At 37.0% G+C, this 21,258-nt stretch overlaps 1 protein-coding gene across 1 annotated transcript; it reads left to right on the top strand.

Moving 5' to 3' along the window:
• The first annotated feature begins 3,330 nt into the window (after positions 1 to 3,330).
• Positions 3,331 to 18,183, top strand: LOC133519736 (uncharacterized). The gene is made up of 5 exons (XM_061853801.1): positions 3,331 to 3,514; positions 8,338 to 8,473; positions 11,763 to 11,923; positions 14,721 to 14,909; positions 17,579 to 18,183. The coding sequence occupies exons 1-5, from the start codon at positions 3,512 to 3,514 to the stop codon at positions 17,750 to 17,752; spliced, it is 663 nt and encodes a 220-aa protein (XP_061709785.1). The 5' UTR covers positions 3,331 to 3,511; the 3' UTR covers positions 17,753 to 18,183.
• Positions 18,184 to 21,258: the final 3,075 nt, after the last annotated feature.

Raw genomic sequence — 21,258 nt, forward strand, 5'->3', positions numbered from 1 at the left:
CGTAGTTATAGTAAAATGAATTATGTACTTAGGTATTTTTATTTACATACTGTCAGCCGATTGTTGGGTTTCACATGATGCGTGCATGGGGACATACACGTTATCAGGATGGACGATTGTTGGGTTTCGTGATTAATGTTGATGTATTTTGTGGTAATATTAACAAAACGCGCCAATTTAATGTCAATATCGGTAACATTGAGTACACGCCGAGAGATGGCGTGACCGAGCGGAGGTTTTAAAAGGACCGAACAGTGGGCTGACAGGTCATTCTTTGCTTGACTGCGGTAGTGTTAACAACTGGTTGTATTCTATGGTACCAAAAAGTATGTATACCTTAGTGGAAGTGCTAGTTTAAGTGGCAGTTGAATAAAGTGTAATTCCAGTATTGAGTTGTTTTTCTGAATATATGGTGTGATATACTACACTTTTTTCCCTAATTTAGGGAATTAATACAATCTTTCAATGAACGCCATTTTAACTTCCTTGGGGAATTTATTTCTAAAGACGCTAAAATCACTTTTCTTGTTTCCTATTATTGTGTCTTTTTACGACATTTCAAGATCACTATGACTGATGATGATGCAAACTTACAACCCTTTTTCACTAGCTTAGGGAATGAATTTTCAAAAAAGGTGATATGTATCCGTTTTCGTCTATTTGAATATAGAGGTAATGCTCGTTTACCAAGTTTCAAGTTCCTAGCTTAAACCTTTTTGGTTTTTGGTTGAATTATCAAGAACGTTGAAATAACTTTTTTTTAATCTTACATTATGTTTTTCTATGAAGTTTTAAAGCATTTGTAATGGATTCAAACTTTCAAGCCATATTTAACCCTTTTAGGAAAATAATTTTTAAAACCCTGAAATAATTTTTGTTTTATTCTACTAATATGCCCATATACAAAGTTTCAAGTCTCGCACTCAAAAAAATGTTTGACCGCCACACAAACTTTCATTCCCTTTTTCATTACCTTAGGGGTTGAATTTTCAAAAACGTTGAAATAACTTTATTTTATAATCGCCTATTATGCCTTTGTAAGAAGTTTGAAAGCATTGGTAATGGATTAAAACTAAACCCCTTATTAACCCCTTTAAGGGATGAATTTTTAAAAACGCTGAAATTATTTTTTTGTGTTTTATTTGTTTAATTATTTATTTCATATTGCTACTAACACATTTAATGTATAAATGTATAGTTATGGACCTGGTCTGAAATAAAGAATATGATTGATTGATTGATGGTTATGACTACGTACAAAGTTTCAAATGCCGCACTCCAAAAAAATTATGATTTCCATACAATCTTTCGACCCCTTTTTCACCACCTTAGGAGATGAATTTTCAAAACCGCTGAAATTAGTTTTCTTATATTTAAATAAAATACTTTTTTACAAATTATCAAGTTCCTAGCATAAATAAAACTTGAACCCCCTTCCCTTCCCTTCCCTTCCCTTTTTAACCCCCTTAGGGATTGAATTTCTCAAAATCGCTTCTTAGCTCTTGTATACATTATAAATGCAACCTAGTGTGTAAATTTCAACTTTCTAGCATTTGTAGTTTCGGCTCTGCGTTGTCAGTCAGGACACGTGCATTAATATATATAAGTAGATTAATGAATAACTAAAAATCACATCATAATATAAAACATAACCATGCACCAATCACAGCTGTAGGTGACGTATAAATAAAACACCTATTTATAGTCAGCTAGCTTGTTTCCTTCTAGATCGCGTAATACTTTTTATAAACTTCGGTATCTCATAGGTCATAGGTGAATTTGTCCTTGGGGAGACTTTTGAAAGTACTTAAGTATCATTCCTTTTATGCAATATAAGAAATTAGTATTTGAATGATATGAAAATATAGAATATTTTGAATAGCTGAAAATTTTGAACATTTAAAGACAAAAGACACGGCGAAAATTAATCGGTGATCAGGAGTGGAAAAATATTAATTACCAAATGGGATTCAATACGCGAATTCTCATACAATTTACTTCAATAAGTATCTAATGAATTACAGCTATATTATTGTTATTGTAAATAATATGTTATTACAGTTAATGATATCGTTAAAATTAATAACCACTGGATACATGGACTGCTTATTTATTGATGGGATGGGAAGTACTGTACGTCAAGTGCCATCGCTGACACAATCAAATTGTACAGCTTATCGTCATATTACTCATAAAGCCTGATCAGTAATATATGATCACGCGCCATATTGCGGAATTTCATTGAAACTAAAAGAATAACAGCACCCTCTTGACAATGATCATATATTTCTGGTCGGGCTTTAATTAATATTGCTCATAACACTTTCGTTTTTTTTTATGGTTGTTACTTTGGAAAGAGTTTTTAAACTTTTTAGACTAAAGCATTGGTAGGTGTAGGGTGACAATAAATTTCAATTAATGATAATTTCAACTTAAAAATGAGGTAGGAATTATAAAAATTAGATTTCACCGTGTTTCAAAGTTTAAATAACTTAGCTTATGGTCTCCGGGTATAGCAAGCACGTAAACACGTTTACACTACCCTAAATTAATATGGCCCTAATTTGGAGACTAGATAATACCATAGGTGTCATGACCTGTCTGACGTATTCCAGTTAGAGCCTAATTTAGGATACCTACTAGTGTAAAACTAGTGTTTAGTTACGCGCGCGTCCTGGAGTAGAAATAATACTAAAAGTACTTATAAGTATCTACTCGTAGTATACTTATATGATACTGATTTATGTAACTTACATTTAAATTCTTAGCGTCGCTACTTAGTCTTACAACGTATTTGATGTAAGTATGAGAATAATGTATCCAAGAGAATGATCGCGATCTCATGCCATTACAACAATAAGCGAAAACAAAAGGTCACATAATCATGGTTTAGGTTCCCGAAATTTGTCTTGTGCGTGAGAGTTGCGAGGATTTCAAGTCTCGCGAGGTAAATTAAACTTTTCTGTCGAATGAAACACAATTTTTGTCATCGTATCACTGTAACTGTGAAATTTATAGGCATAAACATTCAAGTAAATGCTATTACTATTACTCATTCAGGGTTCATCCTACCAGCCAAAGACTCGACGTGAAAATAATCGATAACATTATTTGTGGAGAATATACCTACTGGCCCGAGAAATTAACCTTACTAATAGGGAAGCATTCTTGAGAATGTTCCATAAATAAAGAATGACTTAAACATATTTATTTGAAACTTACAATGATCGAGCTTCGTTCCGCGTGTAATCCGTAGTTAGTGAAAAAAATAGTGCAGATACTCGCGACCTCGGCTCTACACAAATATTTAGCGTACGTATTCGTAATTTCGTTCAACCAAGAGGACGAGGAAATCAATTGTGCGTTAATGTTAGTAGATGTCCAGAAGTTTTCATGTGTCGTGACAAGGGTGCGCGCGAGGCGCTGTTTACGCATATTTCCACCATATAAAACGTGCGCGCGGCACTCTCGCGGCAGTTTGTGACAGGTACCCGACGCAGGCGCATCATTCATGGTGAGTGCTCCTAGCTTACCATAATCTTACGATAACAACTTTATCTCAGTTTTAAGGTTAGTACCTACTCACTCAATGACTTGATCATAATAATTATTTAAAGAAATTATGTGTGTTGTGGACTGGTGGACTAAAATCGTGTGTCCAAGCCTTGGTCGTGTTGTAGGTATAGCAGCAGAAAAAAACATTACCGAAACTGACTGAAAAATTCGTTTAGGAAATTCCTTTCCCAAACATAGAGGAAAGGTTAATGAAGTACCTATAAGTACATCATGTCCGATAATTTGTTTTTTGAATCAGTTGCCGATTTTGTTTCCATGATACTAGTAGCATGATGGTCACGATAATGGATTATTTGGATTGATCGGGTTACCCCAATTAGGTAGGTAGGTGAGGTAGATTGTCTACTTATTGAAAATGAACACATCCGCTTAATAAATAATACAACCCCAAAAGGATCGCCATCCATTCTAAACAAGTCGCTGTAGGTACCAATCATCGAAAAACACCGGGTCTATAAAAAATGGTGAAAAATGGGACCGCTTTTTTGATGACTATTATGCCTTTTTATTACTGTTTTATATTCTTTCTGATATTTATCTAACAGCTTTGCCGTTTTGTTATACCTAATATTGCTGCGAAGGTTTTTTTAATTAACTTGTAGAGCGAGTAATATTTTGATTTAATTAGAACTTTATCGACCGTCGTAAAGTTGAGGATGGTTGCGAGCCCAAAGGTCACGGGAGGAACGCCCTCCTCCAGGGCAAGGTCGCTTTCTAATCCTCCAGGGACCGGTCCGGGTCCCGGCTGCCGCTGCCAGCATATTTTCAAAGAAAGTGGAAACGGCTCCGCAGCGCGCCCCTCACAATACTTATACCCTCTGTCCAGTACTTAAGAAAGTACGTGTGTACTTGCTCACCCATAGGTTAGATAATTTAATATTTATATACCTTCCTAAATGTACAATCGCTAACTAAATAACTAGTCAGCGATCATGTCATTTTTTATTTTAAATTAAAAGTAAAGGTAGTAATCTTTTTCTACATACATTTTTTTGCCGTTATAAATATTAATGAACTGATTTCGTCACGCCGTTGTCTATAAAATACTTAAATGTTAACCTATGAAACTTGTTTTGTACATGTCCATAATGACAGATGGGAGCCGCAACTGGTACCATATTGGTACTAAACGTATATTAAAATTATACTCTGCGCTAGACGTGACACGTGACGTAGATAGACAGTTCATAGCACAATCAAGCTTTTTCCAACAACAGGGTCAATAAGAACGCAGGTAGTTTGGTCGACAACTGTGTAGGCGTATTACTAAGATAATTTAATTTCTTACATGTCTAAAAAATGATTCAATACAAACGAACTACAAATTCACATATGATGTGTATAAATTTGTACTTGTGTAAAAATATCTCATGAAACTATTAAAATGTATATAAGATAGCAAAGTTTGCTTTTGGTACAAGTGCTGATTTTTGGTCCCAAGCAAAAGTAGAGTCTATAACCACTATTACGCTCGTATTGATTATAATTTAGAATCGCGAGCGTAGGCGAGAGGCTCAAAAGGCATTAGGCTTGATCTCGTGTGGTACATACAACTTTTTTTACTTGAGTAGCTAGAACATGAATTAGATTAAATAATATTTAGGTACAATTTACTTACAACTATAACTTAATCTTAGTACCTAATGCAGTATAAAGATTAAATTACTGTGTCCTTACAGGGTCTATATTCCATGTAATGTAATGGCAATAAAGATTCTTTATTAATTTGTCACTAAGCTGGGTGAGACTGAGGAAACAATTCTGTACTGCTCGCAGTAAGCGAAATGCGATTTTATATGACTATTTTTACAAGCTTTTATTTAACTTGCTAGTATGTGATTTGTTAGTCAGTGTGGCTTGCTTCTAAAATTTGACCCAATTCCCGATTTTCGATTGAGCTGAAAATTTACATACATATGTAAGTCGGGTGACAATTATTAGCCAACATCGAGGTGATTTGATGATGGAGACGGGAGGTGGCCATATGAACTATGTAATGAAACAACGCAACCTAATTGTGTTTTGGGTTTTTAGAATTGTTTGAATTTTTTCGATGAGTATTACTTGTCTGTGGTAAAAAAGTACAGTCAGCGATAAAAGCTTGTACCAAAAATGTTATTTTTGGCGTTTTTAACCGACTTCAATTTCATAGGAGGAGGTTCTGTATTCGATTGTGGCTATTTTTTTTTAATGTACGTTCACCGATTACTCCGACACCCGTGGTCCGATTTCAGTAATTCTTTTTTTGTTTGAAAGGAGTTACTTTCAAGTTGGTCCCATTTTAATTTGGTTCTGATCTGATGATGGGATCCATGAGGAATTGAGGGAACTCCTCATTTTTTAAAGGCACATGTATGGTGATTTTGGTGTTTTCTTAAGCAAATAGAGCATTTCCTCTCAAATACCATCAATTTGAGGAAAGGGATCTGACGATGATGATTTTGTTTGATGACAATAAATAAAATAAAATATTTTTATTTCAGAACCATAAAAATTCCATAAAACATTGTTAGTACCATCGTTATAGCTAGGGGTTAGTAAGTACATTAAAATCAAATCAAATCCAAATATAATAAGAACAATAAATAATTAATAATATTGACATAATAACAATGAAATCATGATTCATGGTAAAATAAAAATTAATTGAAATAATGAATACAAAAATAATTAATAAATTAACATGTCAAATTCAAAATAAAATAGACTAGAATAATAATTACGATTACATATTCCCATAAATAATGATTCCATGTCAAAAGAGCAATAGGTACAAGTATAAAAATGTTTGAATTGAAGATTTTTTTCTATGTACGTTCACCAATTACTCCGACACCCGTGGTCCGATTTGAGAATTCTTTTTTTGTTTGAAGTAAGTTACCTTCAAGGTGGTCCCATAATATTTTTGGTTCTGATCTGATGATGGAATCCATGAGGAATAGAGGGAACTCCTCAATTTTTCAAGGCACAGGTATGGTGATTAGACTGTATCCTTAAGCAACTCAAGCATTTCCTCTCGAAAACTACCAATTTGATGTAGTGCAACTGTAGCCTTACCACGAGTTTGACTCTACATATCTGACGTGTTCGTAACTTACTTCCCGATACATCTCGCTCGCACTAATAGGATGCCAGTATGAGCGAGATGCATAGAAAATAAGATACACGAGCGAATATGTCAGTGTCAATCTCGTGGTAAGACTAATTACTGATTATGAAGACCACGGGCGATATGTGGAACTTCCCTGTTATAATTGGGTATATTATGATTTCTGATATAGGTAGTGTTGGAAATAAGATGTGAGGGGTAGATGTGAGAGGTTTGTGAGATAGACGGTGGTAGTAAAGGTAGACGAGGGTCTGAGGTTGGGGGTTGTGGGGTTGGGGCTTGAGTCAGAGTTTGAGAGGTTAAGTGGTTGAGGGGTCGGGGAATGGTGGTTGAATGTTCGGTGGTTCGTTCAGGGTCAAGGGTTTCAGTGATCAGTGGCGAGGCGGAGGATCGATTTAGAGTAGTAGCGGGAATGAATTCCCGAGGAAAATCCTGATTATTTATGAAAGTTAACGAATTAAGTATAAAACATGATTGTGGTTTTTATTCATGCGTCACGCGTCACTCATAACCTTAAAACTAAAAATGGTAAAATAAAAACTTTTAACAAAAAAGTAAACTGACTTCAAAAAGTATAAAATAAAATATGATCCTTTTTAAGTATATGCGTTACCAACTGATATAATTGAAGTCGGTGCCAAGCCAAATTTTGAATCATACCATAATTTTGGTGCGATTCGATAAGGATGCGGCTATATAAGTATGTACAATACGTTAGCCTTTGCTTTTTGCCTTACACGACAGCACCGCAATGAATGTAGTTTAAATAATAAATAAATAATAAATTATACTTTTTGAAGTCGGTTTACTTTTTTTGTAAAATGTTTTTATTGAAAGCAACATCACAACTATAAGACATATTTCTAACAGACAAATTATTTAAGTGAGCGAGTCGTATGCGATAGCATATTACTGTATCGATTGATAAATTTACTAATAATCTTTGTTTTCATAGTTCAGTATATACTTAATAAGTATTCATATTAAGAATATTGGCGGTAACACGTTGTAAAAAAATTAGTGCTAACCACCAGTTGGTTGTTAACCGTTGCTACCTATGGGAACCTATAATTGGCTCTCTGCATGTTAATTACATATATAAATACTGTGCAATTGATAGCTGTTGGTTCTCCGAATAATAAATAAAAACTTATTATAGCTAGATTTATCTACGTCATTGAACTGTTGGTTGAATAGATTTAACCAAGATGACGCTAACGATTTCCCTATACACAACCATGACAATTAATTGCGCAAGGGGGCATACTGTTTAGTTTGATAAAGTGTTGTAACCTCGAATCCATACTGTACTTTTCTTCTGCTTTGAATTTGCCCACTGATCGATATCAGTCGGTATCGGTATTTTATGTTGATACAAGTTTAAAACAAGTTTTCACAAACTATAAATAAAGCCAAATTAAGACGAGCGGGACGCACCTTAAGTACAAAACTCCAAAGAATATTGAAGCCTATACCTATACAATAGTAACATTTCATTTCTAAACGGCAACCATCCGCGTCCGCATGGACCCAAGCCAATGCCGTCTTTAGCAGAGCTGCGTTGCATAACTTCCATTATAATATGAAATGAAATAAATAACTCTTATTAAAGTTTTAGAAATTCCTTTTGTCAGCTAGCTTAATTGTTTCAGAAAATGCATCCATTGGCAGCAGCACTAGTGGCGCTTGTTGCGGCGGCGCACGCGCAGTTCCCCAACGGACGCATCCTGGAGCCGCCCGTGCCCTCGCAGTGCGTGCAGCGCGTCATCCACGAGCGATATGCCGACAGTTAGTCAATACTTTATAGTACATTGTGCAACGAAATTTTGCAAACGAGCACACCTGCATGAAATAAGATTTTTTTTCGAGGAAGTGTGATGAAAAATAGTTTATTCGCGTTCGCCCGTCGCGGACTGCGGGTCTGAAGTATGTATAACCTATTGTATAACTTATACACAGCCTTATCAAATGTAGGTGAGCGAGCGCTTACGCCCCAACCTTAAAACCTTTTAAAACGACTTAAGTGCATAATATACTAATTTCTTACCTCTGAAACTCGTCTTCATTAAGGCCCAAACGCTATGATTTTGCCTCAACTGGTAAAATAAGCATCAAAAAGTTCGGGTAGCCCCGGACGACATTGCTAATAGATTGATGCCCATTGATTAATTACGGGTTAATAAAAAATACTTATTCTTAATTTAGGAGTCGCTTTCAAGAGAACAAAGTTAAATTTAAGTCCCTAGTTAGTTTCGTGAATCAGTAGACACTTTGAACAAATGTTTTATCTCTACCTGGAAAGGAAATTACCGAAATATTTGGATAAGAACTCACTAAGCAAACATCCCTATTCCCGGAAATATTAGATAAGTTTCTAACGAGACAACTACATACTTAACTAGTAAAACAAACTGGAACGTTATCCTTCCTCCGTCGACGTACATAGGTACCTATTAGTTAATTGCCTGTTTAGATTAGAGTGTTAGGGTGCCAGGGCCTCTTTATCTTCAGTTTTGTTTATTTACTGCGACAAATATGTCTATTTTTCGCGGCAACGCTTTGGCTCCATATGTAATACAGAAGCCCTACCGCCTAACATCAACAAATCGAAAATCGTTATGTGCCTCGACCAGGCCAGAGCGATAGAGAAGCATATTACGAGTACCTAAGGGCTTACCCCCTCAGCAGGCGCGGTGCATATTACGAAGCGATTTCGATGTAACATTTTTTTTATTTATTATTTATTTGTTGTAAAGTCATGTACATAATAAATCAGGATGTTATACCATAAAATACAAGTCAGACCATGACACCCTGTAAGGGCACACAACATTAACTTAAAACTAAACAAAACAAGTCTTCTCATTTAAACATGACAATTAATAATATTACAAAAATAAAGCATGTTATAAACTATCGTCATTAAGAAAATCCTTAACCGAATAATAACATTTATCACTTAATAATTTTTCTAATTTATTTTTAAACACTGTGTTTTGAGTTTTGAGTGTTTTTAATTTACGGATATCTATAAGTAAGCTGAGCTTTGCGACATTCTATAATCTTTAGTCCCGTAGTACCTAAAGCTGTCTAATTTTGTCTGGGTCGCATAGGTCATATTAAAAATGGACCAGGAAATCTTCGTATTTTTCATAGTTAAAGACCGCTTTTTATTGAAAAACAATTTTAGGTTTCCGTTTTTCACATTTAATCTCTAGATTGGTATTTAATAATAAATATAATAATGCATCGTCATGTGTAGATAGGAACCTCACGCCGCTCTCCTTGGCAAACGAGAACTGCCAAAACCTGTGGTACTAAGTACTGCGGATCGCAAAGCGGCATGGAAGAGTAAGGTGCTACAGGCCCTCACGGGACCCGACGTAGACCTGCTTGCGTCGGTGAACTGGTTACGATTCGGGGACCTCTTTGAAGAAACCGAAGGTTTTGCCTGTGCAATTGCGGACGAAGTTATGATGACGAACAACTATCGGAAATATATCCTAAAGCACGGTACGGTCGACATTTGGCGGGCATGCCACCATCCCGAAATGTCACTCAGGCATATCATTTCCGGTTGTTCTCATCTTGCTAACGGCGAGTACTACCACAGACATAATCTCGTAGCCTGGATTATTCACCAGCAACTTGCTCTTCTATACGGTCTTGTGGACCGCGAAGTATCGTACTACAAGTATTCACCTGCGCCAGTTCTCGAAAATGGTCGTGCCACGCTATATTGGGATCGATTTATTATTACTGACAGGACTATTGTAGTCAATAAGCCTGACATCGTGATAATAAATCGATCGCAACTCCGGGCCCTGCTCGTCGACATCGCCATCCCCCATGATGAGAATCTCGTGAAAGCCGAGAAGGACAAGTCCAGTAAGTCCCTAAACTTGGCTGACGAGATAACCGCCATGTGGGATGTTGATTCAACGATCATTGTCCCGATAGTCGTTTCGGCGAACGGTCTCATAGCGAGGAGTCTCGACCAACACCTTGAGAGACTCTCGCTAGGTGGTTGGATCAAGGGTCAGATGAAGATGGCAGTGATCTTGGACACGGCGCGCATAGTCCGGCGGTTCCTCTCTCTGCGGCCCTGACCACCGGCAGCTTGGGCCCTGCCCCGGGCGGCACCCTAGGTTAGGTTTTTTATAATGTGTTTATATATTTTACTTTTATATACATATTGTAAAAAGCCTAGCCTAAGATAAAAGATAAATAAAGGAATATAATAATTATCACATTATTAATCAATTATGCAAACGTAGTTCAAAATTATTGCATGAAAAATGACATAGGTACCATACCTATTTCTTAACTAATAGACATATCATGAATGCACTTAACTTAAACTTAAGTTTCATCTTTCTTTTACAATGTATCGAAAGCAGTCAGTTTCTAATATGTATTTCTTTCCCGTAACACTTCCCACGCCTTATTGTTTTGTATGCAGCTGTGCATCGTTAGAGACTTTGAAAGAAATATCCAATAGGAATTGTGCACTTTTCAATCAAGCGGGTAGGTAAGTACCAATCTCTAATAATCATCGGTTACTATCCGTGAGACCCGTGAGTATCTTAGACTGAAAGAAAGGTGGTAAAATCAATAGTTCAATACGTATATTATTATACGTACATTGGGTATTCAGTGATAATTATAGGAAAAATATTAACTATTACATTTAATTTTTGTTTGACCATAAACTATGCACTAGGTACTTACTTAAATTTTAGACACATTACACATTAGACATTTAGAGCCTGAATCTTTATGGTTACCTACGTAATCAATTTATAGTTTGGCAAGCCACATCCATCAGTAGAAAATGGCGGCAAAATAAAAATAAAAACATTATCATCAATATGTCATCAACCAACAAGATCACAGCGTGACAATCATCATTCATCGTGTTATATACTCGTACCTAATCTTGCCCTACCTAAAGCGAATATATTATAGCGAAAATAAATATTAGTTGCTACCGATGTAACCAAATACTTTGAATACTAGGTATTTTATAATTGCTAAAACATTATTGTAACCAAGCCAAATTGGTCTAATCCCACAGACAAAGGGTATTTCTTCTCTTGGAGAGAGCCATCGCTGCGAGGCGTGGAAGAGGACTGGCTGAGCGCGCGCAACTACTGCCGCCAGCGGTGCATGGACCTCGTATCGCTGGAGACGAGCAACGAGAACGAGTGGGTCAAGGCACGCATAGTGCAGGACAAGGTGAGCAGTTTTAACCAATTTTTTCCATTTCATTGTGTCCTCGTAAATACGCCAATCATCAGTACCTAGATATGGCACTTGGCACCGGGATACTTGGTAGCATCCTAATCAATTCATCCTCGTGGATCCTTGACATGTATTGTCCCCTTCGTTGATGCCGATGCTCGCCAACTCGGAGAATTAGCAAACCGTTCACGCTTGTCATGTGTTCTGAATAGCACAAATCTCACCGTGACCGCGACTCGGAATATCATTCAAAGCTAAACGATAAAGAAATAGAAAGTGACTCATTAGAAGTCAGGATTTCATAAAAAAACGTTTTGTTTTCCGTAACGTCGTCGCGTGGTTTCGAAAGAATGTCGGCCTATTCTTATGGCATGTGTGTGAAAGCGACTGATATCCTAGATGAAATAATAACATGCGTATTTTTGAGATATCTTTGTAAATGTATTTTGATTTCGTAGTGACAGTATCCATTATTTTAATGATGTCCTATTCCTATTCAAAGGGAAATGGCAAAAAAGGAAACCTATTACGGATTCACTCTAGAATTACAGCCGGTAAAATCATTCATCAGCCGGTAAAATCACTGCATGTTCACTGGTAGAAGACACTTATATAAGATGTGGTTACCTATAATTAGATAAGCATCAGTCCTGATTGTCATATAGATTTAAGAGCATGTAAGATGTATTATCTGTTGGTAATCCTAAATAAATAAAAATAAATAAAAATAAAATAAATCAGTCAGTCAGTTCATCAATTTATTTTTTTAACCAACTTCAAGAAATTTAAATTGGTTTCAATTTGGTTGTTTGCTTTTTAGAGTGACTTGTGAATCAATGGCATAACTATACTAGGACACGTAGCAGAACAAGTAAATGGGCCCCCGATCGAGGATCGAGAGAGCAAGCACAGGAAGTTCCTACATGTCATTGCCAATTTATTATATCTTATGAAATTATCATTTTTATGGTGATGTCCTTCAACACTGAATCGTTGGGTGCCGTAGAGTTAGCTTAGATTAGACGGACTCTATCATGTGCAGCCCTCACTCCTCTCAAGCACTGGGCTCTCGTAGAGTTGAACAATTACCTATATAATGTACCCAGCTTCTGCCTGCGTCTGCGTATAATTATTAGTACTTGAAAATGATATCCCACTTCTTTAGTAAATTCCATCTCATTTTAAGGGATGTTTTGCGTAGTAAAAACTATCCTATGTCCCTTCCCGGGGCTCGTAACGATCTCCATACCAAATTTCATTCAGTTTAATGGCACCAAAGGATGAGCGACTAAGCGACTATCTACCCCAACTTAAGATTTTTTCTGTGTTAGAACGAGTTTGCACTACATTTTTAATATGATTCAGCATGCATATAATCCAGTTAAGATTAAACGACTCCGAAGTTTCTTATTCAGTATCTATTTTTCCAAAAAATAAATAAATGCCAGAAAACGCCAATTTGCCCAAAAGATGAATAATGAATGATTTGGTCCTATAGTTGAACCCATACAAATGATATCATCTAGTATAAAAACGTAACAAATAAATAATATTAGATGGTACTATAGTATTCAAAAGACAGCTTTAGAAAATAATCGTTAAAATTCCCTAAATAATAAAGCAATATTACTAAAAATAAACACTATGCATGCATTGCATGTAACACTTCTGGAGTTGCAGGCGTCTATATGCTACGGTAACCATCAGCGGCCGTATGCTTGTTTGCCACCGACGTAGTATTAAAAAAAAACCTGCATACTTTGTAATATATCACCTGTCCGCGCTTCGTGTGTCTAATAAACCATGCAAGTTTGACCCACTTCTCCGTTTGAACGGAGTGTTTCCATGCTATGTTATATATACGAGTATAACATAGGATACACTCCGTATATATACACTCCGTTCAAACGGAGAAGTGTTATTGTACCTTCGATTTGATCTGATGGTGGATATCAAAGGTGGTCATCTGTAATAAAACAGCGCAGCGTGATTGATTTACGACTTATCAGAATAGTAAATGGCTGATTTGTAAAAGTACAGTTGGGTCAGTTAGCCATGCCTGTACCTGCATACCCGTCTCATTAACAGCACGCGCAAATATCTGTCACATACCCACAGTGGTCTTCTTCAAAAATTTATTTCCGATTCATATTATGACACCGTGGAAAATTATCAGAAATACATGACGCCGAGCGTGTCGTCAGTTTTAAGCTAGCTAAGTAGCTACCTACTTATTTCTATACTTGTACACTGCCCATTACATGTAAAAGTATGAGGCATAACCGAGCAGACTTTCACAGCATACCTAAATGAAAGTAAATTGAAAATATGAACTCAACCCAAATATCTACGCAATTTGTAAGACAATAATAGCTTCATTTGTTGAAATCGTTAGACAACGAATATCTTAGGTAACTGAATGTCCTGTTGTGATTGAGAAAAATTGCCGTCCTATTTGTCAGGAATGCTACTTTCAGTTACCATTGTTAGAAGACTCGACTTTTTAAAATATCATTCATTCATTCACGTACAGATACAGACGGGTATGTATGCAAAGTAAACGATTCGATTGTGTCTGTGCCAAATTGGCGATTGCTCCGTCGACATCGTATTGTTATGGTAATGAGAAGGCGACACGCAAAGACTACTGCATCTGGATGTTCACCGTAGATTTAGTTGTAGGTTGAGATGACCACAGTACCTATTATAAATGTTATCGAAATGTTTATTAGACCCTACGCATATTAGATATTTATTCATCAGCAGTTGGTAATGTTGTGTAATATTTTAGGTCAAGTACATCTGGACATCAGGTCGCATGTGTGACTTCAAAGGCTGCAACCGGCCCGATTTGCTTCCTAACGAAGTGAATGGTTGGTTCTGGACCGCGGAGCTGCAGAAACTGGCACCCACCACCAACCGCCAACAGAACGACTGGTCCGAGGGCGGCGGCATCGGCAAGCCTCAACCCGACAACAGAGTACGTGTTACGATTTCCTGTTCATATGCTTATTGCATAGTGCGCACTGCACAACGTCTCCCCATCGCGATTTGTGTAATTAGTAGGTAACTCACAATAATGACATTACAACATCAACTGTTCCTTATGAAGTTCGTGATGCAACGGAACCGATTCCATGAGTTGTTAAGTAATGCTTGTCATAAAACATTTACTTACGCGACAACGCTTTCGTACATACTATTTTGTGGATGTCATGCAATGAAAACGAAAGCGTCGTGAATATTTATGGGTATGCGAAATATTCGCCGAAGGGCGTACCCGCATGTGCCTACGCTCCAGGCGGCTCCACTTTCTACTAACAAGAGGTTGCAAACTCAAAAAGAGCTCATCGTTATTCGGAGTGCGTCGGCGCGGCGTGCGAGTACTGTTTGTGCGTTACTTTCCCCATGCTGGCTGCGCCCGCGCAGCGGTGGAACCGCGAAATAAACAAACAATAACGTAATCCGCTGCGGTCGCGGCAATCTCGGCTCATCCGCATCCGCTTTGTAGCTTCCCCGCGATATACAAGGTTGCATTATGGCATTACGTGATTTTACCTACTACCTACAGCCTTCACCATAATAATGGGAAGAGAGCGAGAGAAACGATTTACAAATCTTTCAAATTTAATAGGTACAACTCGAATGCATGTTCACCTATTCATAAACTACATTTGCAAGCAATTTCATTGTCTGGCTGAACTCTTAGGTCGCTAATTCAAATGATAACACAGCTTAGTGGATGTCGTAATGGTTTGCTTAGTATCTCCGACCGTGGCCTCCTGAGGTTCAAGATCCCGCGCGTTATATGAATGCCTCTAACACGTACTGGAGCCACGGGTATTTAAATTAACTAAACGTACATAAAGACAAATAACTTAAAATGAAGATTTAAAAAAGGAGTTAGTTATTGTTTTCTAATTTTAGTTACCTATAAAAGTCTTTCTATAATACAAAATAAAGTAACGAAAAACAACTTTTTTTTAGATAATTTATACGAATAGGGCAGATATAAGTTTAAAAAGGTACTGCGGGTAACGGTCTAGAACGTCTCGTGACTTAGGTTTTCGTTTTTCTTTGAAGAGTACATAGCTAGAGAGTACCCTAAAAAATACAACGTTGCCTTTTCAACATAGCTTTGCCCACCGCGTCACAGTTCATCAAAAGTAAAATAACTTAAAAATATTTACTTACAGATACACTTTCTTTTTAATCTGTCAAAAGTCAAAAGTCAAAAGCATTTATTTGTCCAACATAGGTTAGTATACAATTGTACAGGTCCCATATACATCATAATCGTATCACTATGTTGTGCCGTAAGGCGTACAATTTTTCATTCATGGACTGTGACTGCATGCTGTGCACAGTTACCATTAATCAATATATTCATTAATAATCATCTAACAAAAATTCACTTATACTATAATATGCTTTGTCAACTAAAAATTTAAATAATTTACTTTTAAAACTAATCATATCATCTGTATTTCTTAACTCATTCGGAATTTTATTAAAAAATTTTGGAGCCATACCAAATATACTTTTCCTAAATAACGCTGTTTTGGAAGGCAATGAATTTATTTTATTTTGTTGTATTCTGTAGTCTATAGCTAATCATAGCTTGACGACCGGTTTGGCCTAGTGGGTAGTGACCCTGCCTACGAAGCTGATGGTCCTGGGTTCAAATCCTGGTAAGAGCATTTATTCGTGTGATGAGCATGGATATTTGTTCCTGAGTCATGGGTGTTTTCTATGTATTTAAGTATTTATATTATATATATATCGTTGTTTAAGTACCCTCAACACAAGCCTTATTGAGCTTACTGTGGGACTTAGTCAATTTGTGTAATAATGACCTCTAATATTTATTTATTTATTATTTAATTATTTTTAATCATATTGCTGCAAAAAAAGCCCATTAATTGACGCGTATCTAACTTCAGTCACGCATGAGCCAGCTGTATAAGAAGACCAAGAGTGCTCACTCCATACAACGGTTTTGTTACCAAAAGTGCTATTATTTTCATAGTCTACATCTAGCGTCAATTAGCGGAACTCTCAGTACTGCTACTCGACAATAGATGTCGCGGCAAACAAAAAGTCTAATGGTCAAAGATTTTCCGCTAATATTGTAACCGGAACTCAATTTTTAACTCCTACGCTTACTCTGGTTATAATATTAGCTGAAAATGTTCCGCTACTTAACGCTAGATGTAGACTACGAAAATAATAGTATTTTTGGTAACAAAACCGTTGTATGGAGTGAGCACTCTAGGTCTTCTTAATTCTCTTTGGTGCGGATGTGTTTTTTGGTGGGCCAACGAGGATCTAGGAACTTCGATGGTATCTGGGTCTAGAAAAGTCCCGTGTGAATTTTAAAGCGCCAAATACATCCACCTATTTTCTGCACTTGTATCGTAATAGTACATTTTGATACAAGTGCGAAAAATATGAAATCATATGGCCTTTTAAATTTTCGACATAGTTACGTAATGTGCTAATTATCGCACTAGTGCGGTAAAGTAGCGCCATATGTGCTGTAAATAAATATTGTAATTTAGTTGAGACATAGTGTATTAGTGATCAAGTAAACAAAAATTTATGATTATTACCTTCGAGCCGATCTCAACCTCGCGTGTGTTGCTTCAGGAGCTGATCCAGGGCGGCGCGGCCGAGCACTGCATCGCCATCCTCAACAACTTCTACAACGACGGCGTGCACTGGCACGACGTGGCGTGCCACCATCGCAAGCCCTTCGTCTGCGAGGAAAACGACGCACTGCTCAAATACGTCCGCTACACCAACCCCAACCTCAGGGTCTAGAATAATCCCCCTTCTACCCTTCCTTTTCAAATCTCGACACTACTTTTCGGATGTGATAAATTATGAAACAAGAAATCAAAGACACTAAGCTAAGATAGCCCTCATATTTTCGACTCTGTGTTGAGACTTTTGAGCATTAAGAATCTTTCGTTTATTTAGAAACATAGCTTTAATACCTCGTTATCAATTTGTGAAAACCAAACAATGAGTTATAATTCCAAATTGCAGTAACCTTATAAAGTTGATATCTACGTATAGAATCTGTGCTATGTTTTATTAGGTACGTGACTCATTTTTCTTGAAGTACATAGTTTTATTTATATTTATTTCAGTATTTTTTAACGAATGATCACTATTGCGATAGTAAAATGTTTTACATTATAAGTATTCACTACTTTCAATAAAGACTGCTATAATTTATAGTTGAATAATGTCTTATTATTTATTTCCTTTTAAGATGCACGTCTAGAGGAGTAGGTGAAAAAACTGAAAAACCAGGCTTTCAGTCAATTGCAAAAACCGGGTTGCAGGATACATAAAACCAGCTTTTTCAAGTTTTTCGATTATACAGTTTAGTAGCTTGAGATGTAGCAAGTACTTGAGAGTTTACGAGTTATTCCCACTAGTCAGCACCAAGTTCTTACCAGTGGGAACTATTTCCTACTAGTTACCACTGGTAACTACTGGGAAAACAAAACCCTTAGTTTACCCTAACTTACCACCATCTTGGATTGTTTCCAAACTACTGGATTTTTTTCCCAGTAGTTATCACCAAAATTTGGTTAGCGTTCAATACTAATAAAAACAGAATAAATATTGAGTTCTTTAATCAATAATTAGTGAAAAGTAGAATTATGTTTAAGTTAATTGGTTATTATTACACAAATTGACTCAGTCCCATAGTAAGCTCAATAAGGCTTGTGTTGAGGGTACTTAGACAACGATACATTATAATATATAAATATTTATAAATACTTAAATACCTACATAGAACTGTAAAACGTTGTACGATACATGTGCGAATAGGTAATTCGCAACTCGTGTCGATTTAAAACACTCCCTTCGGTCGTGTTTTAATTTAATGTCACTCGTTGCGAATATCCTATATTTCACACTTTTATCGTATAGTACATTTTACAACTAGTGTGAAAAGAATGTCTTTTTACCACTAGTACCGAGGTATCTTGCCACGAGCTGAAAGCGAGTGGCAAGACTCAGTACGAGTGGTAAAAAGACATTTTATTTCACACTAGTTGTAAACGACGTTTTTTAATATAGTTGCGAAAAAATAATAAATTAATATATCATTGCGATAAAATATGCTTGTTTCGAAGTTATTTTTGAACGAACCCATACTTTACAAATGACACTGACAGTGACAACATACTATTGGAATCAGCGCCATCGGCCTCGAGTAGGGAATGCAAAAACCGGAGGTTTTTCAAAACCGGTTTTTTCTTCGGTTTTACCAAAAAAAAAAACCGAAACCGGTTAAAACCGGTTTCGGTTTTTAGAATCAAAAATTCTTAAATTCATCGCCATGGAATAAAGAAAAGATTGCTTCACGTGTAAAAACGAATGCTAGTATAGTATATACACGATTTTATCACGAAATTAAAGACAGATTTTTTTTTTTTAATAGCCTACATTGTGTCCCACTGCTGGGCAAAGGCCTCCCCTGTTTTCCGCCACTCGTCACAGCTTTGTGCATGCTCCTGCCAGTCGCCACGAAATGAGTCCAGGTCGTCTCGCCATCTCGTTTTTGGCCTTCCTCTGCCTCGGGTGATCTGTGGTGCCCATTCGATCGCTATTTTGGCCCATCTGTCCGAGTGCATCCTACAGATGTGCCCCGCCTAGGGAATGCAAAAACCGGAGGTTTTTCAAAACCGGTTTTTTCTTCGGTTTTACCAAAAAAAAAACGTTTTTAGAATCAAAAATTCTTAAATTCATCGCCATGGAATAAAGAAAAGATTGCTTCACGTGTAAAAACGAATGCTAGTATAGTATATACACGATTTTATCACGAAATTAAAGACAGATTTTATTTTTTTTAATAGCCTACATTGTGTCCCACTGCTGGGCAAAGGCCTCCCCTGTTTTCCGCCACTCGTCACGGCTTTGTGCATGCTCCTGCCAGTCGCCACGAAATGAGTCCAGGTCGTCTCGCCATCTCGTTTTTGGCCTTCCTCTGCCTCGGGTGATCTGTGGTGCCCATTCGATCGCTATTTTGGCCCATCTGTCCGAGTGCATCCTACAGATGTGCCCCGCCCAATCCCATTTGAGCTTGGCGGCCTTCACACCCACATCTGCGATACCTGTGTTCCTTATCCGATCGATTCTACGGACTCCAAGTATGCTCCGCTCCATTGCTCGCTGGCAAATCTTGAGTCGGGACTTTTGAGCTTCTGTTAATGACCAAGTTTGGGCGCCGTAGGTTAAGATAGGCAGGATAACTAACTAACTAACTAAACATCATGTCGAAAAGTTTGCGTTTTAGTGTTAGTGGAAGGTTGCCCTTCATTAACGCTTTCATGGACCAGAAGCTCTTCCAGGCGTTTTCGATGCGTCGATCGACTTCCTTGGACTGCCTGTTATCGAAGGATGCTATCTGGCCCAGATAGGTGTATTCATCAACATATTGTATATCCTGCCCATCTACCGTGACCCCACGTTTCGCGCCATTGGTCATTAACTGGGTTTTTGTCCTGTTCATTTCGAGTCCGACTTCAAGACTTGCCGTGCTAAGGTCTTGTAGCATTTCCTTTAGATGGGGTGCAGTGTGGGAGAATAAGACAATGTCGTCGGCGAAACGCAGGTTTGTCAACCTTTTTTCGCCGACGTCAATGCCCATTGTTTCCCACTTGGTCGCCAGCTTCTGGAAGATTTCCTGTAGGCAAGAGGTAAACAACTTTGGAGACAGCGGGTCACCCTGTTTGACTCCTTTTTGGATGCAGAATTTAGGACCGGGAACATGCAGTTTCATACTTGCAGTACTTTTGTGGTAGATGCCTTCAATGAGCTCAACATAAGTGTTATTGATTTGTTGTTCACGCATAGCAGAAAATACAGCAGAGTGTTTAACACTGTCAAACGCCTTACTGTAATCCACAAATGCAAGGTAGAGTGGTATTTTTGAACTCATTGACCTTCTCTATTATTTGATTGACGGTGTGTAGGTGGTCTGTTGTGGAGAACAGAAAGTGACAGAATATCTGACTTATTTTATTGTATTGTATGGGAATTGTCAAATAACTTAATGTTATTTGTAACTAGAAATAGGAACAAAACAATTTTATTAAATTATTTTTTTCTTAAATATATGACAATATCAATTTATAATTTAATGTTTTTTGTCTTAAATCAAATGGCCCAATCCAAAATCTTGCTCTAAGTTTTTCGCTGTCTTCTAGTAAATTTTCAAGTAGTTAATTCGTTTACTGTTACTACCTTCCTTTATAAAACATTTGCTAAGTTATTATGGATTTGTAAAGTAGGAAATAAATGAA

This window comes from Cydia pomonella, chromosome 1 (genome assembly GCF_033807575.1).
Source record: "Cydia pomonella isolate Wapato2018A chromosome 1, ilCydPomo1, whole genome shotgun sequence".
Lineage (NCBI taxonomy): Eukaryota > Metazoa > Arthropoda > Insecta > Lepidoptera > Tortricidae > Cydia > Cydia pomonella.

What these genes read in the sequence shown, in the direction of transcription:
- LOC133519736 (XM_061853801.1), top strand. An exon ending in CCACGAGCGATATGCCGACA is followed by an intron (nt 8,474 to 11,762) that starts GTTAGTCAATAC and finishes CTAATCCCACAG; the next exon opens with ACAAAGGGTATTTCTTCTCT. An exon ending in CACGCATAGTGCAGGACAAG is followed by an intron (nt 11,924 to 14,720) that starts GTGAGCAGTTTT and finishes GTAATATTTTAG; the next exon opens with GTCAAGTACATCTGGACATC.